Below are 18,798 nucleotides of genomic sequence, written 5' to 3'. Positions count from 1 at the left end.
CCCTCCTGAGGGGAGCACTGTGGGCAGTCTGGCTGTACCTTCCACAGCTTCATGCTCAGAGCAGTGCTTCCACCTGTGCCTCCACGGTGAGGACAGCCCTACTGTGCAGGGTCTCAGTCTTTTCCAGGTCACAGAACCCGTAGTGTGTCAGTGATTGATTGATTTTTGGTGAGGAAGATTGGCCCTGAGCTGACATCTGTGCCAGTCTTCCTCTGTTTTGTATGTGGGATGCCGCCACACTGTGGCTTGATGAGCGACGTGTAGGTCTGCAAACCCTGGGCTGCCGAAGCGGAGCACGCAAACCCAAGCACTCTGCCACTGGCACCCCCAGGCCAAAGGAGATACCTAACAGTTCATTTTATTGAGTAGTTAGATTCAGAAAAGTTAGTATTTATGTTCTAACAACTTGTTGGATGTTTGGAAAAATAGTGTGATAAAATGAAAGGAAAACTAAAATTTCCCTTGCGTTCTTACTCATAATTACTCCCTGTGGGGGCGGGTGTGCCTCCTGGGCCCTGCCCAGCTCCCGGATTGGAGGCAGCGTCCTCATCTCCTGTCCACACTGGTTTTGGGGCAGTGCCTGTGGTCTTCTACGGCACCGAGGAAAACCCAGCTTGACGCTGACACAGGGATGATGCACGGTCTTGTGCCGACTCCAGGCGGCCTGGAGGTAGTGAGTCCGGCCGCATCTGGCAGGTGCAACTTGTTCCTCTGAAAATTTAATATGCTCCACAGGGAGCACTGTGGGCACCCCGCCCGTATTTGTGAGCCAGGCAGCTCTCGTGGGCTGCGTTCCGGACCCCACCCCGTGCTTCCCGCTCCAGGGAAACTCCACTCTTACCCTTTTTGTACATTAGCATTCCTTGTGTGAAAGCAATTGGAAAAATAAAAAGCATTCTGCTATTTAAAAAAAAAGCGTGAGAACCACTGAGGCAGAAGAGATCTTAAAGTGTGACCTTGTGGTGGGACCCTGACTATATTTACATTCTGTAGGTGGGCACACATCCTTTAGGACAGCCCACCCTTGGTTTTGTGTTACTTTTATGATTTAGACTTGTTTTTAATATTAGTTCTCTAAAAAAATACACTATGAAGGATTTTGCTCTAGTACAAATTTTGCAACATGAGCAATTTAGTAATTTTGGTTTGTAGCAGGAATTTCAGACTTCTTGATCCAATCTCTAATTTATTACTCTGATTTTCATTTCTCATATTTTCAGTTGATAAAATAATAATTAGGAAGTTGTTATTCTTATATTCTGATAATATCATTGTTCATCTGGTTTTATTATAAGCCTCTGTAAGTCGATTTGTCTTTAAATTCGTCCTCTTAGTTCTTGGGTCCTTTACCACGGTAATTCTTCAGCTGCCGCCTGTCTTAGCTACCCTCGTTTTGGCTCATCCTGTGTACAGTTGCCTGGCTAACCTCTGCCACCTGTCGGCTTCTAGTAGGGGGTCGGGCCGTGGGGCTCTCAGGAGTCGCTCTGGTCAGTGTGCCAGCGGCTCGGTAGGTTTCTGATAAGTAAGGAAGGCAGACGCTCAGCTGAGCAGTTGATGGTACAAAGGAAAGCAGACGGGGCTCTGCTGGGCAGGGGGTGTGCGGCTGAGGAGGGGGAGTTCTGAAGACAGAGAGCAGATGCCCAGAGACAGAGGACAGCCCTCGCTCCCGAGCCTCATGGTGGTGGCTCCTTGCCCTCTCTCCACAGCGTGTGGCGTCAGTAAGAAGCAGAGTCTGCTGGGCGTCCTGGGAACTTGGGTGTCACAGTAACTTTATTCCCTTGTTTCCAGTTGCATATAAGAGAATTTGATTTACAGATGTAGGCTTATAGCAAAGCCTGTATATTTTTTTTCCTAGTTCATGGGTATTTCTGTTATTTTCCTGATTAGATTCTAAATGTTAGGAGGAAATTGTCCCTGGTCAGTATTTGGCACTGAATACAGGGTAGTGTACATACAGAAGCAACAAAATACTGAATTAATTGTTCAAACTGTCGCTTAACAGCTTGAATTACGTGTCGGTTTCTCAGTTACTGCTTGAGGTACTAAGGTATTCTATGTCTGTAAAATTAAATGTCCAGCAGAATGCTCTGTTAGCTTAGTGCCATTAAATAACCGTGCTGTTTGTTTTTGTTTTATGTTTTGAAGAAGAAAGAAGATTGGATGTAGATGAGAAACCCCTAGTTGTACAGTTGAATTGGAATAAAGATGATCGAGAGGGCCGATTTGTCCTTAAGAATGAGAACGACGCCTTTCCTCCTAAGGTAGGAACCCCGTCTGCACGGATGTTGCTCCGGCCCGTCTCACTGGTCCGCGGGAGGCTGGCGGTGGGCTGGAGGTGCTCACTCTCTTTTTCACTCCTCTTCCTAAACTCTTGTTTTATCCTCGTCCTCCCATAAGCTAGTTTAAAAGCGGCCCAGCTTCTCCCTGCTTCATCCTCTGTTTCACTGAATAACCCCAAATACTGCTCCTGGTCTTTTCAAAGAAGAGTCACGTAAGCTTTTGTTGTTAAGAGATTTGATGAGCAAGTAATCAGCTCCACTTTGTTTTTCCAAGTTATAAAGTCAAAGTATGTTTTAATAAGAATCAGAAGGGAAAAGTAAAACTTTACTATTTATGTGTGAACTTTCAGATACAACTTAATAAGGCCCATTTCAGACCTTTTTTGTATTATACGTGCAAGGTTAGAGATGAGGAAACTGCCTGGGTTTCCTTGGATGACGAAGTAGGGCAATTCTCAGACATTCCCAGTGTAGGGTGCCTGGAATTCTGTGCCGCTGTTCCTATGTGGAATTGATGAGAGATTGGTATAACTTGAAAATAGCCATTACTCTGTGTTAAATCAAATGACATGTGATGCTGGATTTCAGTATTGACAATGATAGCAAATACAAAGGTTAAGAATATTTTGAGAAAAATCTTCTATTTAATTTTTCCCCCCACACATTGGGAAAAGAGTGCCATTGTTGTCTGTGGCAGCAGAGAGATGTTCGTTTTGTGTGTGTGATGTCCGTGCCCCGTGTTGCTGAGTCTGGGACGCACAGAGTGTGTTCCTGGCCCCTCACTGCTCTCTAGTGAGCTGTTGCGTTTGCAGCAAATATAGAGTAAGAGTGGATAGCTGTTTTTTGGGGTTTTCCCTACTGTTCATGTTTTATTTCTGTACCACGATTTCGGCTGCTGTGCTTTTCTGTGGGCCACAGCTTCTCGGGGACGCACGTTAGCACTCTTCTCAGGCTCAGGAGGGAGCTGAGGCAGCTAGTACGCAAGTGGAGATGCTGACTTGTAAAGCAGAAGGTGGTTTTCCTTCCCAGTAAAATAATCATTATTTCTTATTTTTCTTGATTCTTTATCAGTCAGCCTATTAAGTTATATTAAAAGTAATTTGTCTCTGTGTCATCTGCTAGCAGGCTATGTTATAAATTAAGAATAAGCAAGCAAACATATTAAGCAAGATCTGGAAGAGAAATCGGAGGTTTTTGCACAAACGCAGTGCTTATAACTTTGCTTCATAAAAGCTAATTTATTATGGCTACTCTTAACATTTCTTTTAAAGTCAAGAAAACATCTGTAAAGTAGATAATGATTGAAATTCTTAGTTATTTCCATATTTTTATTAGATTCCTTTTATTCAAATTATGTAAATTACTTGGATTACTTATCGAAAATTAGATTTCCTGATTCCCCCTGCAGTTTTCTTACTGAGTTTGGTGTTTTGTTTGCTTGCCTGCAGTTTTGGGTTGAGGTAAAGTTTACATGCAGTGAACTGCTCAGATCTTGCATGTGCAGTTCATTCAGTTTGATAAACAGGTCGTGTAACTGTCAGCGCGGTGGAGGTGAGAACACTTCCTTCACCCGGCTTCCCTGTCCTGGCTGCCCGGTTTCCCTGTGGCCTGTGCGATGGGGTCAGCTTGGCCGCAGGCACCTTGTTGTGATTCTGCCTAGTTGCCAGCGTAGTGACAGTGTCGCTTTTATCAGAAGGCTCAAAGTAACGGACCTGAGAAGCAGGAGAAAGAAGGTGTCATCCAGAACTTCAAGAGAACTCTCTCAAAGAAGGAGAAGAAGGAGAAAAAGAAGAGAGAAAAAGAAGCAATGAGACAGGCGTCTGATAAAGATGATAGACCTTTCCAAGGGGATGACATGTAAGTTAATTTTGGAAATATTCCTGTTTCTGTGCTTTAAGCCAAATGTTGTTAATGCCGCAGACCCTGTTAAATTACTAGGTGACTTAGGCAAAGGCTGAACGTCAGCTAAGAAGTTAGTTGGGGTGCAGTCCCGCTCCTGTGTCGAGGGCGGCTGGGGAGTCTCCCTGAGCAGGACTTCTTGTTGGCAGTACCTGTGCTTGCTCCTCTTCAGTAAGCCAACTGCCGAACAGTGTTGTTTTCACTGAGTGCACCGTTGATGTCGGTGTTCTCTTCATCTTCTCCTGGCCTTTGCTGTCTGTTCTTTTGGTTCTTCAGGCAGCAGTGGTTTCTTATGTTCCACAGATAGGCTCAACACCTGATCCAAGGCTGGCAGGGTCAGCGAGAAAGGCAGCCCTCCCTTTTAGGGTTCAAATGTAGCCTCTAGTTCATGCCAGTCCCACCACCTCCCGTTCCTTGCTCTGTGACACCAGCCCTGTCGTACATGTACTTACCTGTCCAAAGTTCTCTGGGCTTCTGACCCCAGAGCTGAGGGAATAAGGGAAATGGTTAGAACAGAAACCAGACGTTAGAAGCAGCCGGCTTTCCCGCCTTACATTGGAGTCTCCAGCTCTGAAGGTCAGCCTCGTCGGTTTTCAGCTTAGTTTGTTCAGTTTTCACGTGCCTGCTCCTAGGCCTCTTACCCGCCTTGGTGTTGACCGCGTAGTATTCCACGTGCTGCCTTTCTGTGCTGAAGTCATCTGCTCTCAGTTTAGAAGGTCAGAGTGTATGGATTTGTGAAAGGGAAAGGGGTCCCCTATCACCACGTGAGCCCCAGGGGAACCATAGTTTGTGTTCACTGCAGAAATCTGTGCACTTTGTTTGGGTAGAGTTTTTAAATAGAAATATAATCAAAGTCTTTTGAAACTAGTACTTTTCACATGACATTTTTCCACTAAAATATATATATGTTACATATATGTATTCACAAGTATATATAAATTTTCACAAAAAATATGTATTAAGTAATTTAAATGTGCGGTATTCTGTCACACAGTTTTTCCATAGTTTTTGTAGCCGGCCCCTTTTCATGTGCTTGTAGGTAGTTTACAGGTTCTTTTGGCATTGTAAATAATACTCTGGTCAGTCTCCCTGTTCTACAACTTTGGGGACTCATCTGATTACTTCCTCAGCAGCTATGCTAGAAAAATGGCTCAGCGACACCTCGGGATGCTGCCATGGCCGGGCTGCCCCTAGGAAAGTCTCGCACAGCCCGCCAGCCCTCTCGTTGCCTCCCAGCCTGAGAATTCTTGGGTGTTACAGACAGTCTACTGTCTCTGCAGTGCAGAGTATCTTCAGTTAACTGAATTGTTTTGTCATTAGCAAGGTAGACGTCTTTCTACATGTTCATTAACCATTTATATTCTTCTGTTGCAATGGCCTTTTCTATTTTTTTTCCATTTTTTGGTAGATTCCAAGTGTTCTCTCTGTATTGAGGGTATTAACCATTTGTCAGTGAGTGATGTTGACTTGAGAGTGGAATTTGAGCCCATTTTGGATTGCATCGGAGTGGGTTGAGAACTTGTTAGGTGGTGACGCCTGTGTCCTGAACGAGGGCTCCTGAGCACAGTGTCAGCTCGTACGCTTCTGGTTAGTGCAGTGACGCAGAGAAGGAGCTCGTGTGCGTAGATTGCCCAGATGTGAAAGTGTCAAAGAAAAGGAGAGTTTAAAACTTGCGTTACAGTTTCTTCTGTTTATCAATATAGTTTATGAGGTGATAGATTATTTGTGTTAGGAAAATGAGCTACTTAAAAAGTGAGTCAAGTTGTTCAACTGTGATTCAAAGCTTGACTGGTTTTTAATTAAATTATTTTTATGATTAGAAATGACATTTTTAAAGTATATTTGTCAAAATTTAGTCAAGTATATCAGTCTTACCTTAATATTCACTTTCAGCTCATTATTCTGTACAACTGACTTCTTGTCGTAGGGGCTGTTGGAGAATTTCCTTTTGAAAGTTTAGCTTCAAGAGCATGAACACTGGTAACTCTTGTGGTTGTTTAATCATCTTAAAAAATCATACGGAGTTCTTCAAGATTTACTTAATTTGGACAGACATTTACTAAATTAAAGTATATTTAATACCTTATTTCTTGTGGTTGGAATGTTGTGTTACTCATTTGGTCTGTTTTAGGATAAAATTGGTGAAAATTACTGAAATGTGTAATTTATACATTTCTCTTTTAGTTTCATTAATGAGTACACAATAGTTAAGTTATATAAACTTAGTATAAAATTTTGGTTATCAATTCCTGCTGGTTCAGTGTATTAGTTTGTACTGAGAGGAGCTTTATTCTCTGTGCACAGCACGGCAGACCTGTGTGGGGGGCACATGAGCCTGATGACGTCTGCCATTGGATTTGGGGATGATTACACTGTAACTGTTTCTAATACAAAAGTTTTAAAGTCTTGTTGGTGCCGTTTTTTCTTGCAGTGAGAATTCTCGACTGGCTGCCGAGGTTTACAAAGACATGCCTGAAACCAGCTTCACCCGGACTATTTCCAATCCCGAGGTGGTTATGAAACGGCGGAGGCAGCAAAAACTGGAGAAGAGAATGCAGGAATTTCGGAGCTCAGATGGGCGACCTGATTCGGGTGCGACTTTGAATTGTTTTTCTCTGTCATATTTGCTGTAAAGGGTGTTATTTAGTTACACTTCTTATATACGCGTGAGGCCTTGCTTCAGTAAGGTTAGTGGGTGATGTCGCCTGTTAGGAGTGAGTGTACTGTGTGTCTGATACAGAATCAGTTTGCCTTAATTGTGAGCATTCTACTCACATAGAGATATGTTTACTTACAGATTTTTCCCCAATGTGGCTTTCTTTTTTAAATTTTGGCAAATTTTAAATATACACAAAAGAAGAGAGAGATATAATGACCTCCCCATGTGCTTATTATCAAGCTTTGTAATTAACAACTCATGTTTCATCTCTGCTCTCACATATGTTGCTCCCATTCCCAAACTATTATTTTGAAGCAAATCCCAATTTCTCGTTATTTCATCTATAGATGTTTTGATATAGTTTCCTGAATGGTAAGGATTCTTAAAAACAGAAACAAAACAAACCACAGTGCCGTGGTCACATAAAAAAGAATTGACGGTGATTCTTTAACATCCCCGAATATCCAGTCATCGTCAGATTTTCCTGGGTGCCTCAGGTAACTGCTTTGGTTGAGTCAGGATCCTAGTAAAACCCACGTAGGGCAGTTGGTTAATGTGTCATTTATGTCTTTCGTTCTAAAATCCCCTTTCTTCTCTTTTATCTTACCTCCCAGTTTGCTTATTCGTTGGTTTGTTTTAAAAAGCTAGGTTTCTTGTTTTGTAGATTTTGCTGACTACATCCTGTGGTGCTATGTACTGTTTCTGCCTCCTGTTTTCTCGATTTCCTTGATGATATGCAGATAAAGCTTTAGGGGTTTTTTTGTAGGGAGGAGGTGGGACAGAAATACTTACCTTCGTCATCCACAGGTGAGCAGTGGTTTGTAAAATTTTTTAATGAACTAATGGATTTAAAACTTCTCAGTGTTTTTCCATCTGTTGTAGTTGTTGTCCTTACTGATCCTTGAAGTGTCACTTTGTGCCCGTGGGCATCTCTTCCAGCTGGCGCCTGAGCCTCTGACATGGCCCCAGTGTTCTGGGACAGCTTCCCCGTTGACAGGATGGCTAGGCTGAGCAGGTGCACTTCCTGCTCTTTCTCTTGCCGGAGAGAGGGGCTTGATCTTCTGGAGGGATGGGCGTCTGGGTGCCAGCAGGGCTCCCTGTTATTCCTTAGTCTTTGCTTCTAAGCCTGTTTAGCAGACAGTGCTAGGAAATATATATATTTTTTTACTATTTTGATTTTAGAAAATCTGGTATCTATTCTCTTACAATAAAATTCTTCCCTCCTAACAACCATAACTTATTTGCTTTTCCCTGTAATATATAGTAATAATATCAAAATAAAAATAATGTGACTTTAGTATTTGAGCTATAAATTATTTTTGTATATTTTTAGCTATGTGGCATAAAACTTTTATTTGTAATTAACCTATAATTGTATTCAGCAAAGAAAATAATACTTGTTATAAAGTTACATGTTAATTATAAAGTAGTTTTACTTGTTAAAAAATAACAGCATAATTATTTGAGTTTCAAAAAGTCATTGTATTAGAGGCGTATATCATTGATCCAGCCTTTCCTGAAAATGTCAGTCCTAAAATGTCATCAACTGTGTAGTTCTTTCCTAATGTTACATCCAGTTGCTTAAGAGCTGGGCGTCATCCCCTTGCATCCTGTACACTTACTTGTTTGTTTGAGGGTTTTGAACGTTGGGACTGGCAGTGTTTCTCTAAAGCCTCGTCTGTAACGGTTTGGCCTGGGAGGGATCGCTTGGTTCTGGACCTCTTCTCTTGAATCCGAGCCTGAGTCAAAGGGTTTTAGCCCCTATCCAGATCATTTTTATAAGTACAGTCCGATATGCGTGTGTGGCAGCAGGTGAGATTTGTCAGGGGCGGCTGTTTATACTTACGTCGGATTCACGGGAGCAGTCTCTCTGTTAGTGGCCCCTCTTGTCTTCGTTTGTGAGGTGGTCTGTGGACCCTGGTACTGGAACGCATGGTCCCTTGGTTCTGCCGCCATGCCAGAAGTTGCTGAGATTCCTGTGCGTCTGCAGAGCTCTGTGCTGCGCTGTGGTGCTCCAGCAGCCCCTGGCCGTGATGGAAGCTGGCCCTGAAACATGTTTGCCACCCTAGCATCTTTTGAGCCTTAGTGCCCTTATAACCGAGTCCTAATTATATATTTCTGGAGAATTGTAGTGTTGCTGATTCAAAAAGACCAGGAGAGTGACAGGCTTATTAGTTCCGTGAATAATTTAATAGAGTACTTTTGAGACCCAAATGATTATCTGTTTATATATATATCTCCTGTCTTGTTTAATCAAGGATTTGAAATGACTTACAAATATGTACACTCAAGAAAAAAAAGAAAAGAAAAAGAAAATGAGGAGGGAAAGAAAATATGAAAATGAAGAAGAAGAAGAAAGATAGTAAAAATTTTAAAAAGGACAAGAGGAATGCCCAGGCACACCTCCGTATGCTAACCTACTACGTACCAGAACTGAGGGGACTCTGTATGCCACGGGAAGGGGCTTGGCGTCATTATTGCAACCATAATTTCCTCAGTGGTTCCTTGAGGAATGTTTAAGTGTGGGCTCAGGGGTGTGTGAGTCATGGTAAAGATAGCTGGCTTGGAGTATCAGTTTTTATAAGTAGCTTAAAATGTTTTTATAAGAAATGAGTTTTCATTGTGGATTAGGATGTAACATTTATAGATATTGTTAAGATAAAACAGGAAACTCTGCTTGTCACTTCAGGCTATGCCCCCAGGGACCCATATTTATTTTCCTCTGCCATTGGGAGTACTTTGATGGGAAATTTTGATATAATCTGTTAATAAGCTGCTGAAGAATCCTAAGCTGGAGCTTAGCCTAAGCTTCAGATATGAAGAGTTTGCCGTGGAAGCAGAGCAGCTGATGGGTTTGAGGGGTTGGTGATCGGAAGGAGGCACACCCAGTGAAAGTATTGTGTCGCCCGTGTAAGGACTGAGCCGCTGCACTCGATCATTGACAGTGGGCTGCAGAGAGAGGATGGAGGACATATGTAAGAGGTAACAGCCTGGATTGTACTGGGAGGGAGGCGTGCAGGATGACCCTGCTTTTACTTGGGTAGGCATTGATGGACTGTGGCACGAAGGAACATTTGGGAGGGGAGGGATAGGTGTTGTTTATGTGTGTCATAAGAGGTGCTGGCATGATGTGGGGCAGCTCTTAGGCTGGTACTTCAGTGACTAGAGTTCTGGTCAGCAGTGACACAGGGAGATGATGATTTGGGAGTAATCTGTGGTTGGGGGCAACATCATGGGCGTGGATGAGATTGTTTTGGGTAGAAAGTTTACAGATAATACAAAAATTTAAGGGAAGGCCATTGTTAAGAGGAGTTGGCAAAGAAAACAGAAAAAAAAAACCCTGCAAAGAGTTAGGAGGAGAAACAGCAGAACATCCAAGAAGTAGGGCTCGTCTATTAAAGGGGGGTTGAGGATGAAAGGAGCATTTTTCTGTGTAGACTCCCAGGAAACCCTAAAAAACTAGCTCTTATTGTTAGCAAAACAGCTGTTTATGGTTAATATTAAGCAAGTCAGATATATTAAGTTCGGGCATTTTGTTTGTTTATTTTTAATAAATAACTTAGAAAAATATATCCTCATAACCTACTGTAGCTATTAGCTTGGCTATTAGGTTGATGAAGAATGTGGGCTGGGAACGTGGCCACATGTGGGTGAGGCTTCTCTGAGAGTGACAGCTGAGCCTGAGGGTTGGTTCCCCAAGTTCTGATGACATACAAGTGTCTGTCTAACTCACAGCTGAGCAGACTTCGCTGCTCAGGCACAGGCACTTTGTGATGGCTTCAAAGTGAAATTGACCCAGAAATGCCCTGTATATTTCAGTTACTTGATGTGGCACAGATATTCTACCAACAGTTGTAGTCATGGTTTTTTCTTGCTGAGACATTCATTAACGAAGTTGTAAGAGACTTTTTAGGGAGTCAGTCCTTCCACCTTAGGTTGTCGTGAACAGTGTTGGGAGCGGCAGGGCATTGTGCCCTGGACTCTGGAGTGGGGTGCACTTGGGATCCTTATGTACTGCGAGCCTTGGTTTGTTTATCTTCAGAACAGGGTAGTAATCCTGCCTTAATTTTAGAACTGAAACAGATGTTTACACCAATAGGCTCTAGTCCATAGTAGGAACTTTGAAATGTTAGCGTCTCTCTCTCCTTCCTTAGCACGTTGGGAGGCATGTATCTCTATTATGACAAGACCATGGTATATGCTTGTAAACAACTCTTTAAATTAGACTGTATTCATTGTATTCTTTTTATCAGAATGCCTTAGTCATTATATTAAAACCAAATTAAGTTTTAGACTGATGTTCTGAAACATTCAAATGGATGATAAAAGTAATTCCATTCAATAGCTGAATTCATTTGGCCACATGGATATGAATTTTACAGCTCCCTCGTCATGTCCTTTAGAAGGAGTGCCACTCAAAATTATATCTTCTGTAGGAACCATGCTGATTTTTTTAAATGACTTTCTGATAAGTCTTGTCCTTAAATTTTTTCAGACCAAATAGTCTTCCTTCTGCAAAGTCTGTAACTTTGGGATCACGAGGTACTAGTCTAGGCTTTCAGCAGATGTCAAGTATTAAGAAAAACTAAATTTCTGGCCATTTGCATTTTTGGTAGCCATTTAGGTGAAGGTACAAGTCCATCTTCCCCTTTCAGAACAGATGGTCTGGTTTACTCTTTGGTTGTCTAACGTGTAAAGCGGATAGGTGTTCCCTCCGTCTACAGAAGCGTGCATGTTTTTCCTGTCAACGACGTCAGGCGGCATTTGGAAGTAGAGTGTAACTCAGTGAGGACGGAACGCGTTTCGGTGGAGTGGAGTCTGTGCTCTAAGACCTGGCCTCCCTGCTGCTGCTGCCCCTCGCTGCAGCTTGTCTTTACCCCAAGTCAGGTCCCACCTTCCTGCACACAGGCGCGCACAGGCACACACACTTAGACACACAGAGCTTGAAGCCTTCCGGTGGCTCCCACTTCAACTAGAATAAAAGCCAGACTTGCGATGGTGGACTGTGAAGTCCTGCGTGGTCTGGTCTCAGCCAGCCTCTGACTGCGTCTCCCTCTTTCCACCGCGGTCTGTCCACTTTGGCCAGTGACCTTGGCCAGACTTAGCCCAAGAATAGGCCTTATTAACTCTTGCTGGTCCGTCTGCCCAGCAAGCTCTGTAAGTGGTCACGTGCCTGCTGCTCCTTACCATTCAGGGGTCGTGACAAACATTGATTCTCAGAGAAGACTTAGTCACCCGGCGTTAGGAAGCCCTGCATCACTTTCTTCCTCACAACCATGCTTCTGTTTTCATGGCATGTGCCACTGTCTTCAATAATTTCTTTATGTGTTTTCTTGCTAGTCTTCTCCCCTGCATCCCACAACTAGAACGTAAGTTGTTTGAGGGTGAGGACACTGGGTGTTCATGGCTGTGTCCTCAGCATCGGAGCATTGGGCCCTCGAACCCTGTGAGTTTGCACGTGGTAAAACATGTTGACAGCCTGACTCCTGGCCTGCGTCGGCAGGTCCACATTCTAACACTAGCCTGGTCTAGCTGACTTCCTAAAAGACCAACATTTTTTTCACCGTGAATCAAGTTGTCAAAATGCAGGTTGTTCCAGACTTACTGAAAAAGAGAACATGAGAAATATTCACTAGCCAGGATAACTGCGTTAGAATTAAGAAGCAGCAAGGAGTCATGGAAATGTCGAACTTGCTTCAGGAGAGCTGCAGATCTCGTAATGCAGCTCTGTGATTGGCGAGGGAGAAAAGGACGTTGGAAAGCTCACCCCAGGTCCCGCGTGGTGGAGGGGAGGGAGCCTGGCTTGACTTCCTCCCCAGGCCTCCTCTGGCTAGACCCAAGGCTTGAGTGCTTGAGGCCTTAAGATCATGAGTAGCAAGCACTGTGACACCAGAGTGACAATAATATAACATATAATATACCATAGTATACCATATGTAGAATTCCATTAGAGAGAAATCTACAAATAAAAAAGAAAACCTCTGCATCTCCCAGTTGCGCTGTTCTAGTTGGTTTTTTCCTCCCAAGTGAGTTCACGGCTGGAAATGACATTCTGGTTTGCAGAACCCAGGAGTGAAAACAGAGCCTAGGACTTTGGTGGCAAATTCCTTATGAAACATCTTTGGACTCTAGCACCTGAAGTCTCCTGGTTTCTAGTTCAGCTTTTTAAAATTGATTTATTTAGTGGGATTAATCTTTAAACTTATCCGAGTTTTTAATTTGTTTCAGATTGATGATCAGGAAGTAGAGAAAATGGGGAGAACGGGTATATAATGGTGCGTGGGGGCGGAGAGGGAGAGCCGTCGAGGACGGGGCAGCACTTGAGGACCCCCCACGTTCCTCCCGTCCATCCCTCACCCATGGTGGAGATCGGTCCATCACTGCAAAAACCGCTGGCACTTGACGCAAGGACAGACACAGTCCTGGCACACAGGATTGTTCACTGTAGCAAGACGTCACCATATCAGCAGGTTACTGCCATTGTGTGTCCTCTAACAGGAAATGAAAATAGAACTATTATACAGATATCCGTCTTTGCACTCGTTGCAGCTGGAACTTAGGTGCCCTTTTCTTAAGTGATTGTAAACATTAGCTCTATTATTGGAATAAAGTAAAGTTATATTTAAAGATATCAAAATTTTTTTTCAGGTGGAACACTGAGAATTTATGCAGATAGTTTAAAACCAAATATCCCCTACAAGACAATCCTGCTGTCTACTACAGACCCTGCAGACTTCGCAGTAGCTGAAGCTCTGGAGAAGTATGGTCTGGAAAAAGAAAACCCGCAGGATTACTGCATTGCCCGCGTGAGTACCTGTTCCATCAGCACTTGCTGATACGGCACGTGCTGGAACTTGGCACTTAAATGCGATGGTATTCTTTAAATGAAGTTAAACCTAGACTGATTTCCCCCCCACTGTATCATGTAGAATCTGATGAACTGAAACCATGTGTTAAGTATATATAAAAAACAACATTCTCCCTTCCATTGCAAAAGTAATATATATTCCTGTTACCAAGTAAGCAAAGTATAAAAAGGCAAATAGTTCTAATACCAAACGATAACCACTGTTAACATTTTTGTATATATCCTTCCAATGATTATTTTGCATGTGTAGATAACTAACTTTTATTTTAGTAACGTCTCCTTTAATGACTTTTTTCTTACGTTTTTTACTGAGATATGTTGTGAAGATTCAACTTTTAAGTAAATTTCATTTTGCTATTCATAATTAGCCAACATTTGGTCAATACGTTTAATAGTCATCCTAATTTCTTGGAGATAAAGAATTTGTCTTTGACCCTAGCACTCAAGAAATATGGTGAAATTTTATGCCTCGGAACTGATTTGGTAACACTAAGTAAACTCAAGCAAGTCTTCTCTGCTGGGACAGACTACTTGGAACATTCTTCACCTTTCAGTCAGTCATAAGAATATACTGACTTCTTCATAACCAATCTTTCTCACTCAAAAATCTCATTGGCATAGATTTTTTAAAAAGATATCCTCCTTGGGCTGGCCCCATGGCCGAGTGGTTAAGTTCGCAGGCTCTGCTGCAGGCGGCCCAGTGTTTCATTGGTTTGAATCCTGGGCGCGGACATGGCACAGCTCATTAAACCATGCTGAAGCAGCGTCCCACATGCCACAACTAGCAGGACCCACAACAAAGAATATACAACTAGGTACTGGGCGGCTTTGGGGAGAAAGAGGAAAAAATAAAATCTTTAAAAAAAAAAGATATCCTCCTTTCTCTCATCTTAGCAATTGATTATTAATAATAAAATAGTGTGATGACTTGTTTTAATTCTGCCCCCCACCAAGATAGTTGAGGAATAAAGTACAATAAATTGGATGTATTTAAAGCCTCTAATTCCATACGTGTTTTGACTTATCAACACAACGAACATGGCCTTCTCTCTCTGAAGTTTCCTTGTGCATCTTTGTAGCCCACCCCTTCCTCCATCCCCCTTCCTGAGGCAACCTCTGGTGTGCTTTCTGTCACTATAGATTACTTGCATTTTCTAGAATTTTTATGTAAATGGCGGTATATAATAGATACTCTTTTTTTGCCTGATTTCTTTTATTCAGCTTAATGACTTCAACAGTCATTTCTGTGGTTGTATGTGTCAGTAGTTGCTGCCTTTTTGTTGCTGAGTAGTGTTTCATTCTGTGGATATATCACAATTTGTTATCCATTTACCTTTGGTGGACTTTTGGGTTGTTTCGAGTTTGCGGTTTTTGGCTCTTATGGTGAAGCTGCTGTGACATACCTGTGCAGGTCTTCTTATAGACGTATTTTTTGGGGGGAGGATGAATACTCAAGTACAAGGCTCAATCACATGGCAGGCATATGTTTAACTTTAAGACACTGTGAAACTTTTTTGAAAGGGGTTGTACCATTTTACATCCCCACCAGAAGTCTGTGAGAGTTTCAGTTGCTCTCTTCCCTCATTCATACTTGCTGTGGTCAATTATTTTAAATGTTAGCCATTCAGATAGGTTATAGTGGTATCTCATTGTGGAAAAATTGTGAATTTCCCTGATGATGTAAATATATGTCAAGTCCTACCTATGAAATGTATGTCGTGAATATTTTTTCCGACTGTGGCTTGGCTTGCCTTTTCATTTTTTTAATGGTGTCTTTCAAAGAGTAAAAATTAAATTTTGTCAAAGCCCAAATTATTAATTTTTTTTAGTATTCAGTGCTTTTTTGTATTCTGTATAAGAGTTTGCCTCCTCTAAGTTTGCAGACACTTCTCCTGTGTTTTGTTATTGAAGGTTATAGTTTTAGGTTTTACCTTTACGTCTGTATGTCCCATTTCAAATCAATGTTTGTGTACAGTATGAGATTAGGGCCGATGTTCGTTTTTTACCACACAGATGTATAGTTGATCCGGAACCATTTGTTGAAAGGACTTTCTCTTCTCCCATTGAGTGCTTTGGCACCTTCATATATGTGTGGTTCTGTTTCTGGAATCTGCTCTGTTCCATTGATCTATACGTTTTACATCCTTTTGTCAACACCAAGCTGTATTGGTTACTGTAGATTTATGGTAAATCTTAAAATCATGTAAGGCAAGTTCCAATTTTGTTCTTTTGTTCTTGCTTTTAGAAGTTGCTTTGGTTATTCTAGGCTATTTGCATTTCCAAATAAATTTTAGAAGCGACCTGTCAATTTCTATACAAAACCTGCTGGAACTGTGACCGGGTTTGCATCAGACCTGTAGATGAGTCAGAGGTTTTCCATCCTGACAGTCTTCAGTCTGCCAGGCTGTGCACACTGTGCCTCTTCGCTGATGTGGTCTTCGCTAAGCTCGCAGCCGTGTTTCGTGGTGTTCAGTGTGGAGGTCTTAGCCTCTTTTGTTAGCTACAAAGGGCTTTAAATAAAAAGGCTTGCTTCAGTTTTATGGCTTTATCTTTTTGCTGAAAAGCCAAGAAATTATATTCAGTTGGAAAGACTATTGGTAGATCTATATAATTTTATGAATATAGCCCAATTTTCAGCTGACATAGATGAGAAAGCAGATGTTTTTCTTCCATTAAAATGACAGTAGGGGCCAGCCCGGTGGCTGAGTGGTTAAGTTCATGCGTCCTGCTTCAGAGGCCCAAGGTTTTGCTGGTTCGGATCCTGAGCACAGACATGGCCCCACTCATCAGGCCATGCTGAGGCAGTGTCCCACTTAGCAGAACTAGAAGGATCTACAACTAGAATGTACAACTATGTACTGGGGGCTTTGGGAAGAAGAAGAAGAAAAAAGATTGGCAACAGATGTTAACTCAGGTGCCAGTCTTTAAAAAAGAAAGACAATAAAGGAATAAAGAAACTTGTGTAAATGCACAAGAACGAAGAGAATGAGAGAGGAGATGGCAAAAGATGAGAGTTGTAAATGCAATTCTGAAGAAGTAAGTCAGTGGTGTTTAACTTACTGGACCAGAGAAAGCCTGCAGAGAGAGGGCCCGCCAGGAAGAAGTGTGCCGGCACCTGCGTCGCAACCCGAGGAGACTCAGGGACGAGCGGCTCTAACGCTTTCTGAGTCAGCGTTGAAAGCTGGCCGAAAACAAGCGGGGTTGAAAGTTTTTAGGAAGTAGTGGACTCCACCGTCCTGACTGCCTGTCGTCCCTCCATCTGAGGGCTGTGGTGCCACTGATGGCGGAGGCGGCCTTGGAGGTGGGAAAGATGAGGGGAAGGAAATCTCTCAGAGTAAAGAACAAAAAGCAAGGGAGATAGAAGAGAAAAGATCAGAAATGTGCAGTATCGGTGCAGATGAGCCAACACGCAGCTCATGGGGACCAGGTGGAGAAAGTGAGAGGGAGTGGAGAAAGTTCTCAAAGAAATAGTGCTAGCATATCTCCTGGAACCAAAGGATTTGAGTTTGTAGGTTGAAAATGCCCGCTGAATAATGGTACAGTTACTTTGAAAAAGATCTGAACCCAGGCATATTATTTTGAAATTACAGAAAACTAGAGAACAAGAGAGGATAATGATTCCAAAGAAAAAGATTCAAGTCAAATATAAAGATTGAGGGGCAGGATTGGCACCCGTCAGCCCAACAGTGAAGCAATGCTTTCTAACCCAGAGTGAAACGATTTCCTATGCAGACTCTCAGGCAAGTGTTAGGTGGAGAGAGTAAAGACCTTTCAAAACACACAAGGCAAAAATTTACCACCTATGCATCCTTTCTCAGAAAGGTACTGGAGGACGTTCTCCAACAAAATGATGGCTTAGGCCAAGAAGAGAAAGATAGAGGATCCCAGAGTGGAATCTAGCAACGGAGAAGGTAATTCCAGGGGTGAGGGGAAGGAGAGTCTGGAAGAGCACTTTGCACTTGTCCTAGACAGCACCCCCTTCAGAGTGGGGATGCCCTCTAGATTAGAAATAATGTTTAGAAATGCACTGGTACATATTAATTATAACATCTAGAACAAACAAATGCCGGTAAATTCCTGAGCGTGTTTCTGTAAGAAGTTTTTTTCAGGGTTGTGTGTGACAGTGATAAATAAGAAGCAAACTGAACACGACTAAAGGAGTCGCTAGAGGCGTGCTCCTCCCCTCGAGTGCCGTGTCGCTGGGAACCTTACAAGTTAGAGCTGTCCTAGTTGGCTAGGAGATGTATACATTTTACTTACTTTATGTAAAACCTACCCTGTGTTTGGAAATGCAGTCACCGTAAAAGAAAACCACACAGCAGTTCTGTGCAAACGTTTCCGTGAGCAGAGGAAGCGTAAACGCCCAGGAGCAGCACACACCAGCTTGTTCACCACCTGCGTGAGGGCAGGAGGGTGGAGGAGACGCAAAATACCGTGTGTAATTCAGATAAGAACCCTCTTTTATAAAATAAATGCATGAAGTATTGAAAGCGCAATCATAAAAATATAGTTATCAGTATTTTTTTCTACAGTAGTTTTTTTCCTTCCTTACACTTTTCTGTATTTGAATTTTTTGCAGTGAGCCTGTATTATTTGGAATCAGAAAAATAGAGCAGAGCTCATTTCCTTGTGGGGTGGGTGAAGACAGATGATGTTGAGGATTTGCTTTTTGATCTGCCTTTTCATTCCTTTGGTCTTACTAGGAAAGAGTAAGAAATATTACTGATAAATCAGAGGAAAAAAGATGCTTCCAGAAATGAAAAGAAAATTTTATATTTGATTTCTGGCTGGTAGGGTCCTCGACAGAGAGGGAAACAGTGTCCTGAACTGAAGTCCCCCATGCTTTGTGGACGAGGTTGGTAGGCTAAGACTGGGAGGATGGGTAGTCGAGGTGATCGTGCCTTCTCTCTGAAGGAAAGATCCTCGCGGTGCAGGGCGTCCTGGTGCCTTTTCCTCCTGGCGGTCGGGCGGGCGTAGAGGAGAGCCTGTTGTGATGCTGCTCTGTGAGGGGGTCGCTGTGATTCAGGAGAAATTTGTAGCAAGTCTGCATGGGAAATGCAGTTACACCTGCAGAGTAACCGGGTCCGTGGACA

General features: G+C 42.7%; 1 protein-coding gene across 25 annotated transcripts in view; it reads left to right on the top strand.

Annotated features, from left to right (window-relative positions):
* Nucleotides 1–18,798, top strand: part of AFDN (afadin, adherens junction formation factor) — a 141,360-nt gene that overhangs the window by 37,857 nt on the left and 84,705 nt on the right. For 14 of the 25 annotated variants that reach the window (XM_070516613.1, XM_044761302.2, XM_044761294.2 and 11 more), the window contains exons 3-6: nt 2,146–2,261; nt 3,973–4,136; nt 6,610–6,770; nt 13,486–13,643. In XM_070516613.1, the coding sequence (XP_070372714.1) occupies nt 2,146–2,261; nt 3,973–4,136; nt 6,610–6,770; nt 13,486–13,643 (599 nt within the window). The remainder of the gene's footprint in view (nt 1–2,145; nt 2,262–3,972; nt 4,137–6,609; nt 6,771–13,485; nt 13,644–18,798) is intronic. The other 11 variants (XM_044761303.2, XM_070516323.1, XM_070516243.1 and 8 more) reach the window with 3 other exon arrangements.

This window comes from Equus asinus, chromosome 1 (assembly GCF_041296235.1).
Source record: "Equus asinus isolate D_3611 breed Donkey chromosome 1, EquAss-T2T_v2, whole genome shotgun sequence".
Classification (NCBI taxonomy): domain Eukaryota; kingdom Metazoa; phylum Chordata; class Mammalia; order Perissodactyla; family Equidae; genus Equus; species Equus asinus.
This window is presented reverse-complemented; position numbering and strand designations above follow the sequence as displayed.